Genomic DNA, 12,505 nt, shown 5'->3' with positions numbered 1-12,505 from the left:
ATAAACTGTCTGTCGGCTGCAGTCTGAGACGACACATGATGTGTGTGTGTGTGTGTGTGTGTGTGTGTGTGTGTGTGTGTGTGTGTGTGTGTGTGTGTGTGTGTGTGTGTGTGTGTGTGTTTATAGGTTATCAGTAGTCAGTCAGCTAGAAGGACAACCGGCGTGTTACAACAGCATATGTTAGGAATGTGCCCAAGGCTGCTGGAAAACACATCTGTGTGTGTGTTTGAAACAAAACGAATGGCTTCATGTATGTGAGGTGTGTGTGTGGGGGTGGAGGGGGGGACAAGTTACTGTAACTGAGATTGTCTTTGAAATATGAAAACACGTACACAGTGCATCTGTAGTTTTGTGTGAGTGACTCTTTCTATTTTTTAAGTTGTTTTATGCCCAAACTCACCAGCTTTCTAAGACTCACGTGCACCTATACTTTTCTCCGTGAACGTACACACCTGAGGTTTGTGGCGGTGCAGGTGGATGCACACCGTGTCACAGTTTACATCGTTATCCTGTTGTCCAGCATATTTTTCATACTCTATTCTCTAGCTTTACAAACTCCTTCTGTTGTCACATGATAGCCCATCTTCTCTGGTCTAGTAGGTGTTTCTCTTCGTCCTAGATAGAGATGAAGAAATACTTGGATTTCTGCAAAAGAGAAAAACAATTAAAAAAACAGCTGGAATTGATTGAAAGTCTCCAAATTGGGGGCAGAGCTCACACTGTGTGGTGTTTACACAAAGGTGTACAACTCGTCACGAGGTGTTCGGCCACCACAGTCCTCCTTCACAGCTTCATTGCCCCTCGGCAAAGCTTTCACTGGATTGATTAAAGGCCATTCTTACGCGACATATTCAATCATTTGGTGTTTCGATGGTGGTGGTGTGTCAGTCTCCAATACGTGGGTTTAGATCTGGGGAACTGTGAAGGACATAACTTGTGATTATATGGTCAATATGCTGTAGCATTTCCTATTTGTACAACTGCACTGTGATATGCTTCTGATGGTGGATGTATCTCTATCTCTATCTCTCTCTTAGGAAAGAGGGAACAAGCCTGAACTCCAGCTGTATGAATCGCTCACTGAGGGGCTGAGAGGTGAACTTCTCTTCAACACATCTGAATATTTAGTGTCTGTTTGGAACAAACGCAAGATGAACATTGTTATTATGACTGAACAAAGAAAAGCCTTACACCTTTGTATATTCTATTGACACTTTTTTAACTTAAAATGTTTGAATAGCAGAAAAAACGTCAGTCTGTCAGAAGTTTATGCTTCAATTCCTACTCCTAATATTTTAAATATTTTAAAGTTTACTTTTTAATGTTGGGGAATTCTTCTGATTCTTTTTCTTTGTGTCTAAATACGTGGACATTATTCCCGAAGGAAATGATAGATTTCCCAGTGCAGCAGTATGTCAAGTCTCAGCAGTCTTGTGGTGAGAATCCTGTGGTTTCTCCGTGGTGTTGGATGGTATGATGCTGTTATTAATGGAGCAGCTGTCTTGTGGTTTGGGAATAGTGTCCCGCTCTTGTTGTTGACTTTGTTCTGAGGAGTTTTACCCTGACTACCAACTTCGCTGTGTGCCAGAAGTTTCTGTACATTAATTAACACTTAATTTTACACATGTATTGTATTCACAGTGACTTGTAATATACTCTTATAGTCAAGAAAGTTTAGAGCTCTCTGTAAAGATCCTCTGACGGCTCAAGCAACTTCTTGTAAAGAGGTAGAGAGCTCGAAAGTTAAAACGTGTGTGTGTGTCACACACACACACACACACACACACACACACACACACACACACACACACACACACACACACACAATGATGTCAGGCTCAACCTACTTCCAACATTGCTGAAGTCACACGCGTTAATGAGCCAAAAGAAAACAAACTTCTTGAGGCGTTTTTGCACTCAGTATTGAGTTTACAACGCCCATAAAAAAAGCATCTATGTCAGCCATTAAAGGGAGAGCAGGGAGCCACTTGTTTGTAAAAACATGCATTATTTTTTCCAGGTTTTTTCTTTGAGAATAGCACAATATAAATTGGATGTATTATTATTATTATTATTATTATTATTATAATGTAACTTTGTTTTATTTCGCCAGGTGTTTATTTGAAGCTGTGTGTGCTGAAAGGTTCCAGTCCTGAAAAATGACTCAATCAGTGCAAGTTAACCCAAAGTTGCCTGGTAAGAAACTCCATGAAACGCCATTGTTTTTTTTTTGTATTTCAACCTCATATCTCAATCTATTTTGTACTAAATCAAATGGATTTGTTTTAACCTGCCAGTAGCATGTTTGTGGAGTTTACCACATTAAGGTGGCTCAGATGTGATAACAATGCTGTTTAACCCGCAGGAAACTAAATATATTTGAAATTGTTTGATGTGTATTTATTTATTTATCACATGCCCTCTTCTTTCAGATCTGGGCTCTCCATTCATCTACTCCCGTCAGGAGGAGGCTGACCAGTCAGGCTCCTACTCCGTCCAGACGCCGTATGGTTTCCAGCTGGATCTGGACTTCCTTAAATATGTAGAAGAGATAGAAAGTGGGCACAATCTCCGTCGGGCACCCGTTGGTTCCCGCCGCCCTGGCCGAGGGGTCAAACTCTCCCAGAGGAGTGTGGGCGGACGTACCAGTGGCTGGACATCCACAGAGTCTCTAGGTTCCCCGGGAAGTGAGGATGGCAGAGCTCCTCCGTTGCCGCCCCCACGCAACCGCCTTGGGTCAGCTCCCTGTGAGGGGCTCTGTCGTTCCCCTGTGACCCTCCTCAGTGTTCCTCCTCTGTCTGCCGGAGCCAAAGTGCCACCTCCTCCACCACAGCGCAACCCCAGAGTGGAGCGGACTCTTCTTGAAACCAGCCGGCGGCTACAACAAGAACAAACCCACCAGCACCAGAATGGTGGGCGCTTCCAGCTCGCAGATCCTCCAAAACAGCTCTTACCCCCGTCATCCACTCAGCCGCTGCAGAGCGGCTGGACTAAACCCAGTCCTCAGACCTCTGGCCGCAGCACTCCAGCTGTTGGCACCACAATGACTCCGATCCCACCCAGCCAGCTGCAGACAGTTAGAGAGCAGATGGCAATAGCCTTGAAACAGCTGAAGGAGATGGAAGAGAGGGTAAAGGGTGTTCCTGCGCTTGAGAAAGAGGTGGCCAAGCTGCGTGCAGAGAAAGACATGCTCCTGTTAGCCTTGCAGGAGGAGAAAGAAGCCAAGGAGGTGGCCCAGCAGAAGCAACAGTGCACAGAGTCTTTTACCCAAACCACAGAGGTTCTTCAAACTGACCATAGTACCCACAGTCGATTGGCGACACCAATCTCACCTGGACATAAAAGCCTCGGAAAATCTGGTGAGCTGAAAAGGCTGACTGAAAAATTTGAAGGGAAGGAAGGCAAAGCTACAGAACCTTCATCAAAAGTGTTAGTTAAAGCTACAGAAAAAGTGTCTGTTGAGAAGAAATCAGTGGCTGTTGGGGGTGACGTGCCAATAGACTCTGTGGTCTTCTACTACAGCCAGGGTGTGAAAGATGCCTCCGAGGGCACCGAGGTCAATGTTTGTGATAAAGGCTCAGGAATAGAGGCCCCTCTGGTTCAAGAGGAAGGAGTACAGGTCAGTGTGGAGACAAAAGAGGCTGAAGTTTGGGTCATAGAGTCACTACTTGGGCTGACCAGCGAAGCACAGCGGGAGATTGATACCTTACAGGACACCATTAAATTCCAGCAGGAGTCCATTGTGGCCCTAGAGGACCGATTGAGTGTGACCGACAAAGACATGGGGATCCTTAAAGTCCAGATGGAGGAGAAAGCCTCTAAAGTCACATTTGAGAAGGGGGTTCTTGCCAAACCAGACATGGTGAATGTCCAGGTAGAGACATTGAGTGCTACTTTAAAACATGCTGCAGTGTTGTGCCGTCCTGAGGTGAACGATGCATGTGTAGGTGAGAACTTAGCAGCAGATCTGATCGAACAATTCACCCAGACTGACACTGTGGTGATGACAGCAGAGCCTGCACCTGTAGCAGTGGTCAGCACTGGGAGCCAATGGGAGAACTTGCTTGGGGAAAAGATGGAGCCAAAAGTTGCTGTTCTTAAGAAGAGACAGATGACCATCGCTGAATACAAGGTCTCGCCAGAAGAAGAGATGGTCAGTATGGCTGAGAAGAAAGAGGAAGAGCATGGCGAAAAGACTGCAGCCAGCAACACCAAGACAGGTGAGAACTTACAGGTATTCAGCTTCATGGGAGGGTTGAACTTAATTTGGGCCAGGACATCAAATGTGTTTCTGTATTCACAAAATGCATTAAATGTAGAATTCTTTGTCTTTATAACATTGGAGCAAAACTATAACGCATCATTAGGAAGTGCATCCCGGTGCACATGGTAGAGAGAGAACATAATGTAATATTCCTAACGAGTGAAGCATAATGTTGAGATGGTAGTAAACATCGGAATTTCTTAATATCAAATAAATACCCCTGAAACTACAAACTTTTTAATCTGGTACTAATTTAAATGGAAATAGGAATGTGCTTGAAAAAACAGCTTCATTAAAAAAACAAGTTTTAAGTCACTTGTTTGGCTGCGGGCCAACCTGACACAAGGGTGACACTATTATTAATTATGAGTGTGCCAATGGAACAATGCCCCCCCCAATATAAAGTTACAAATTACTTTGTTCTTTCCATGAAATTAATTATTCAGAAATTGCAGAAAATAGGTTGCCCACACTGATACGACAGATATTTACAAAACAATGAACAAAATTATAAAAACAAAAAAAAGGCAAATTGGTAACCCTAGAAAGACAAAAATTAGTCATTCTAAAGAGATGGCTCGATCCTCCAGCAATGGACTGAGAACATCATTTTGTTGACATCATGTGTGAGTTCTGTGTTTCTCTTCCTTCATGGCAACAGGGATGCTGAAATCAATCATGAAGCGGAAGGACGGGAGCAACCCGGGCGAGAAGAAGAAGAGCCTGCAGTTTGTTGGCATCCTGAATGGCGGGTCGGTAACATGAAACCTTATTTTATTTTTTACCACAGTCCAAATAAAATATGAGCGGCAGATGGTCTCGAGGTTGTAAATAACACTTTGTCCAGATCACAAGTTAGACGTGGAAGACACAAACGCCTTCTTACTCCCCAACCTCAGTGTTGGTGTCCAAAAAAAGCGTCATCAATACATGGCATAAAAGCAGCATAAGTTGCTCTGAATTCCAGCAAATATTTGTGTCTCCCCAGGTATGAATCTACATCCAGTGAAGAAGAGGAGGAAAGAGAGGAGGAGGAGGAGGAAGATGAAGATGGCAGTTCTTCTGAAGAAAGTGGAGAAGGCGAGTGCTTGGACAGCACAGAGGAGGATGAGGCGGCTCTGGAGGACGAGACATCAGAGGAGGAAAGAAACATCAACCTGGATGAGAGTGACACTGATGAAGAAACCCTGAGAGCCACAAGTTATTCATGTGAAGCTGTGAAAGAGAAGTACGTTGTAACTTAAAGTACGGAATAATACATCTTCTATGTCTCTGTAGCGATTTATTCAGTCCAACAGGAAATTAGTGTCCTCATTTAAAGTGTAGTGCTGTAAATGTGAACGCCACCAAGATCAAGTCTCCTCATTTAAATGCACACACCACTGTAATGCAGAGAAAAAGATAAACTAGGCACAGAAAGTAGTGAATTGTTTTGCGTTCCAACTTTAGACATTTTTGTGTTTTCAGATTTGAGCTGAGCTCAAAAATGCGTGAAGCGTGCCTCATTCTGAAGAACCACCTGAACGATGACATCAAAGCACTGAAGAGTAAGGAAGTGGTGCGTCCCTGCATGCTTCTTCAAACCCTTTATCACTGAGTTGCACATTTAACTTCACTACTTCAGTTTGGCAATTATGCAAAATCGTATTGAGTTAATATTTATGAAAGCTGTGTTTTTATTGTAAACATATCTTTGGCACTAGCACACATTAATTATAAAACATATAAGCTTCATTTAACAATAACAAGAGTGTGGAATGAGAAAAGGCTCATTGTTGAACAGACGGTTGGTCTGTTGTTAAACTCAACAATGAGCAGGACTTCCCTCTAATTCCCCGTGGAATATAAATGTTGACTTTGATCAAATACACCGTTTACACAATTGTTTTGAATTTCACCAAATCATGAGAACATTTGTGTGAGAAACAAGCGGTAGTGGTGTTGGAAGAAGTATTTAGCTCTTTTACTTCTGTAAAAGAAGCAATACCACAGTGTAAAAATGCTCTGTTAGTCCTGTATTCAAAACTTACTAAAGTATTAGCATCAAAATGTACTTTAAGTACCAAAAGTACAACTACATATAATGCAGACTGGCCCATTTCAGGTTAATATATATTATTGGACTATAATTATTGATGCATCAATATGATCATCACTGATGCAGCTGGTGAAGGTGGAACTAATTTGAACTACTTTATATTCTGCCGGGTAAAGTTATCAAATAAATTAGTAAAACGTAGGATTACATTTAAAAATACAAGTACTTAAAATGTGTACTTTAGCACAGTACTTGACTAAATGTAGTTTGGTACTTTAGTACAATACAGCTGTATCACTTTCTTCCCACAGATTCTGTGTATGTGTGTAATGTACTTGTACATAATATATTACTTCCCCCTGTCGCCTCCAGCTCTCCAGCACCCACACCGTCCAGCTTGAGTGGTTCCGTATGTCCAGCGCCAAGACGGCTCAACCTTCACGGGTCTCAGGCTACCTGATGGCGTTCTCTGAGGTGTCGTCAGCGCTGCTGCAGCACGTTGTCAACATGACCGATGGCAACGGCAACACGGCTCTTCACTACAGCGTCTCCCACTCCAACTTCGGCGTGGTGGGGCTGCTGCTAGACACAGGTCAGCGACCTTCTGAAAGTATCCACACTACATAATAAAATGTTTTATCCAGTTAATAATGCAAACAATTATTAAAAAGAACACTGACCCCACGTCTGCGAATCAATGGGAAGAAGGGAAGGGTCCCCATCAGACACATGTCCATGTGTTCTTGGGCAGGCCACTTAACCCCAAACTGCTCCTGTAGGCTGTTCCTTTGGTGGGTGATTGAGTGTGAATGTTAGCTACTCCTGATGGGCAGGTGGCACCTTGCATGGTAGCTCCTCCCATCAGTATGTGAATGGGTGAACAATGTCATGTAGTATTAAAGTGCTTTGAGTGGATGGAAGACTGGAAAAGCGATATACAAGTACAGGTCCATTTACAATTCATAAATTTGTTATTTTTCCCAGATTTAGAAAACAGTCACATTTTTCTGACTTTAAATATTGTTAACGTAATGTTTGTCAAATTTTTTAAAAGTATCTACATATTATTTCTTGTGGTGTTGTAGGTGTGAAATAAATACTATACGTAAGTGCAGTTAATGTTTGAGAAGCTAACATTTATACAAGTCCTATAAAACCATGTGAAACAGATTGTAACTTATAATATCTTCCGGAATACTATGTTGTACTGCATTTTCTTCAGCAGCTAGGTGTACCAACCTATTGAACGAGCAACGGAATGTAAATGTGTGTGCATTCATATGAAAGTAGCGATGTGGTCTGTATATCTGTGCTCTTGTATATATGCTTCAATGCACGGTATTAAAAGCATGCGTCACTGCAGGTGTGTGCTGTGTGGATAAGCAGAACAAGGCCGGGTACACGGCCATCATGCTGGCTGCTCTCTCTACTGTGAAGGAAGAGGAGGACATGGCTGTGGTCAAGAGGCTCTTCAGTCAGGGCAACGTCAACGCCAAGGCCAGCCAGGCAAGTCATCCTCATCAGTTCATCACACAACACACACGACTGTGAACTGCTGCTAGGAGCCACTTTCTGTTACTCCAATGTTCCCACAGTCATTTTACTGAAGTCCTTCCTCTCATGTGCGTGTCTGAATATGCGTGTTCACTTGTACCAGCTGAAAGACTGCAGTTCAGTATTTAAAAAGGAGCAGTGTGAATGACCGACGTGTGAGCAGAAACAAGAACAGAGACCTTACTGTGAGTCTGTAGTCGGCTCCAACAGCCTGAAGCATTTTAGCACTTAGAGTCAATCCGGGCTCAGCTGGGTTCGTTAAAGTTGCACTGCTTTAAACCTTTAATGTGAAAACATTTAATATAAAACCCGACGTAGGATTAAGTCTACATATTTATAGCCAAATAAGAACGAGTGTAAGTGAGGTGAATGAGTCACGTATTTGCTCTCTTACAAGCATTACATTGGATAGTCGAGCTTTTACAGAATTCCTTTGTCTGTGAATCTAAACTTCCTTTTTCTAGTGTGTGACATAAAAATAAATAAAAATACATTTACAACAAACAGTCAACGAAGTTCAATGTGACTTAATTTCCTTTTAGATAAGGCAAGACTGAAACCAGGGTTTGTATGTATTTCTACTTGATTCCTACTTGATAGTTTGAGTGAAGATAAAAAAACGGTGTTCTGGGGATAAAAGCTGCCTTTGTTCCCTGTTTACTTCAACGGGGGAAGTGTTAAAAGAGCATGTCCTGTGTTGTAAGGAAGTTCTTTATTCAGAGCCAGATGAGTAATTGGTTACAGGTTAGATTGCGTTAGAGAAATGTGTAGCCTAGCGTGACACATTCGTGAGAATCTGTTGCTATTTAGGTGTCTTTTATCTCTTTGCTTGATCAAATCAGGTTGTGTGGTGTTTGAACGCGGCGCCTGACAAGCTCTCACACCGCCAAGTCATAGGACTCTGGATTTATAGCCAGTGATGCTATAAATTAAATTACTGGCGCTTGTTATTGTTGCTCTGGGGAACAAAACACAAGGCATGTAATGCAATTTTAGAATCTGTGCCCTGTTGCAGGAAACCACTTTGGCCAAGGTTGCCCTTAAATACTCATTTGCATAAAATCACCATAATAGATGTTATAAAGGAAAACCCTTTGATCTCAGTGGTTTCCCTTCGCTACTATTCCCTTATGTGTTCCAAGAAGATCCTGACGAACAATTTCCCAAGACAATTTAAAGGGACCCATACTAGGCTCTTACAAGTGGAATAAATAGTTGAACAAAAGACAATGGATGAGTTTATGGTGATTGAAGAGACACACATACACACATACTGTGTGTATGTGTGTGTGTATATATATATATATATATATATATATATATATATATATATATATATATATATAAAATTGTATGCTATATTATAAAACAATATTAATGAGGAAATTGTTGAATTTAACATAATTACCTACAAAGTGTGTATATTCAATCAATCAAACGCTATTTCAGACTCGCGGTCGAGATAAGACAGCACATTTGCTTACATACAAAAGCAAAATGTAAAATACATAGGCCTTATGAAGAGAAAGCTGTACCAATGTCTCCACAGTTGGGATTGGTAGTGTGTAGAACTTAACTTTTATGTTTGATAAAGCCAAGAGTCATTAACCCAGCAAATAAATGTATACATAAGGTTTCTTAAAACCGTCATGGCGTCATTATAAGCTACATGGACCACAAGTGTGTGTGGTGTGTGTGGCAATATTTCTCAAGCTGTATATTATGTAATTTTTCTCATCACTTAATAAATAGGCTATGCAATAAGACAAGCTCTACAAAACGGTATGCTAACGGTATGATTTAAGACATGTCGTTCTTTACCTTTGCAGGCGGGCCAGACGGCGCTGATGCTCGCTGTTAGCCATGGTCGGCAGGAGATGGTGCGGGCGCTGCTGGGGTGCGGCGCTGACGTGAACGTGCAGGACGACGAGGGATCCACCGCTCTGATGTGTGCCAGTGAACATGGCCGTGCTGAGATTGTCAAACTGCTCCTGGAACAGCCTGGTTGCGACATATCCATTGTTGATAATGTAAGGCCTTTACCTTTAGCTGATCCACTTACTGAAGAAACAGTAATTTCAGTAATTTACACTGAGTTTACAGAGGAGGCCAACTGTTGGACCTATGACTGCTAAAACCATCAAAGCACTTTCTCGTCTGGGATTCAGCTTAATCTGTGCTCAGGAAACGGCTCCTCATGGGAAATTGGTCTCTGCAGTTTCCTTGTTACATCTTTTTCTGCCTCTCTTCTTTTGTGTTTTTCTCCATTAACCAGATAGACTGAGAGCTAAAGAGACATGATCAGATTAATTTCAGTGCTGTTTACAGGAAACATAGTCACTGGGCCACTTACAAGCCTCGAGGGATGAATTAAAATCCCACAACTCCTCTATTCACAACCGCAGATATCTGTCACAACACAATTTCTCTGCATACTTCATCCCCTGACCCATTTAAAGTCAACAGCCAAGATTTATCAGAGTGTAAAAGTAATCACGAAGTCTGGATCCTTCATTTTGTCAACTAATTGACTCAAATTACTCACCAAATGTATCAAATTGTTGTAGGTGTAGTGCATTAGTTTGTCAGTGGGAACATTCTCTTTTCTCAAATAGCAGAAATTCGACCTTGAACCAAAACTCTTGTCATAGCTGCTTGTGACATTTCTCGCTTCGTTTTTTGTTAATCTGCACAGCGATGTGTTTTAATTAGATTTCACAGGCGATTGGTCTGAATGCTTAAAGATAGGCCGGGCAGATATTTGAGGGTTCACATCTGTGCCATGAATGAGTTGATCAGTGCAGGCAGCTCCTGGATTGTGTTTCAGTGCAGCACAGCTGGAACGAGAGGTGGACTGGGGGATGGAAAACATTTGGGGAAAGCCCCTGCCTCCGCTGTACTCTGAAAACACAAGAACAACATGACAAACCATGACTATAAGAAACACCAGCGTTAGATGTACAAAGTAGTGCCGTGCCAACACTGAACTTTATTTAGTTACATTTTCCTTTTATGCATTCTTTTAACTCAAGGTGTAAAGGTATACAGCTTTTGGTTCAGTATTCTATGAATTAAATAATTTCAGTTGAATTGGCTTAATACTGTCAAAATGGGTCTATGTCTCTGAGGACATTGTCAGTACAGAGGAGAAAATAGAAACATTTTATTTCCTCCTCTGTACAATGTACTAAACCGGTAACGGTTCCATTACAAACTGTGGAAACGTGTGTATCTTTAAACTTCCAATATCAACAACAGCATAATGCACTGATTGCAGAAAAATAAGTTGAGTACATTTTAAGCTGTAGAATAAGATTCAATTTCTGGTTTTCAAGCTACATGAAACCAATATTACTCCTTACTACATTTTTATTGGGTCAAAACTCACAGGATCTCTCGAACCTGCCATTTATTTTTGTAATTGTATGTTCCCTTGTATTACATCAAAGAAATGCTGAGGATGCAGGATGAATGGATGTTGGGTTTGTTTACCGGCCAACCTTGACTTTACTGAGGGGAATGAATGAGCCCGAACATCCATCACAAGAGTGATGTCACACCTCAAGACAGAGATGCAGTCTGGAAAATGAAACAACCGTGTGTAATGTGGATCACAGGCTCCATCTCAAACTGTTAGATTCTCTACTCATGTTTTAAGAGTCAATAAGCTCACTTTTACTGCATCTGTTTCTCCCTCTCTCTTCCATCTGTAGGATGGCAGCAATGCTCTGTCCATTGCACTGGAGGCGTCTCACAATGACACAGCTGTGCTGCTCTACGCCCATATGAACTATGCTAAGACCCAGCCTGTGGTGAGTCCTTCTTCCCACCGCCTCCTCTGTAGAGATGGGGTAATCACACATGTAAAAAGACATGTAAAAGAACAACAACAAAAACAAAGTAACAGCCTTATGTAGAGTTCAAGTATGGCCGTTATTTTACCCCTATGCAAAGTCCCCTTTAGTTTCAATGGTGAGTCAAAAGTTAACTTTTTTTTTCACAAGGTGAAAGGTTACAAAAACCACCCACTTGTAATCTGCTGGGGAAATGTAAGCGGCCTGCAGTCTGTGCCGGTCACACAACGTAACTGTATAGTGAGCAATGTCTGTTGTATTTAAAAGTGGGTCAGGTCAGTTCCTCGGCAGCACTCCAGGCTTCAGTCTGGGTGTGTGCAGCGCTGACTGAAGGGCACTGCTGCCCCCTATTGGTGTTGTCAAGCTCCTGAGGATTAGGTTTTATGAATAGTTAATACTTCAAATTTACAATGTAAATACAATTTAAATTTAAACTAACAAACCAATAACAGCCAACAACGAAGGAGCCGTTCCATCAAGATGTAATGCTCTGAACGCTTCAAACTATTACAAAAAATATAATCCCTTGCTGAATAATTAATTATTGTATGTGTTTAATGTCTTTCAGGGGAGTCCAAAAGCCCAGCCAAAGAGCCCCACCAGCTCCCACAAGTCCTGGCCTTCAGACTAATGTAGACTGACAGACCAGCAAACATAACTGGATCTTGAGCTGTGAAAGGGCTCCACTGGAATTTACTAAAACATATATGTATTTATATATTGCCATATGTCCTGCATTTTATACGTATTGTTAATATGAGAATATTATTTTTCCATAAAAGTCATGAATGGTTA

General features: G+C 41.7%; 1 protein-coding gene across 1 annotated transcript in view; it reads left to right on the top strand.

Annotated features, from left to right (window-relative positions):
• Positions 1–2,159: 2,159 nt before the first annotated feature.
• Positions 2,160–12,505, top strand: part of kank3 (KN motif and ankyrin repeat domains 3) — a gene marked incomplete at its 5' end in the record, with an annotated part of 10,827 nt that continues 481 nt past the window's right edge. The window contains 10 exons of the mRNA XM_079220433.1: positions 2,160–2,196; positions 2,433–4,220; positions 4,926–5,016; positions 5,253–5,492; positions 5,732–5,822; positions 6,675–6,894; positions 7,666–7,808; positions 9,686–9,886; positions 11,570–11,668; positions 12,279–12,505. The exon at positions 12,279–12,505 is cut by the window's right edge and continues 481 nt beyond it. Coding sequence (XP_079076559.1) covers positions 2,160–2,196; positions 2,433–4,220; positions 4,926–5,016; positions 5,253–5,492; positions 5,732–5,822; positions 6,675–6,894; positions 7,666–7,808; positions 9,686–9,886; positions 11,570–11,668; positions 12,279–12,341 — 2,973 coding nt within the window. The 3' untranslated portion in view covers positions 12,342–12,505. The remainder of the gene's footprint in view (positions 2,197–2,432; positions 4,221–4,925; positions 5,017–5,252; positions 5,493–5,731; positions 5,823–6,674; positions 6,895–7,665; positions 7,809–9,685; positions 9,887–11,569; positions 11,669–12,278) is intronic.

This window comes from Taurulus bubalis (assembly GCF_910589615.1).
Source record: "Taurulus bubalis genome assembly, chromosome: 7".
NCBI classification, from domain to species: Eukaryota; Metazoa; Chordata; class Actinopteri; order Perciformes; family Cottidae; genus Taurulus; species Taurulus bubalis.
The sequence above is the reverse complement of the archived record's forward strand: the minus strand, read 5'-3'. Positions and strand labels throughout refer to the sequence as shown.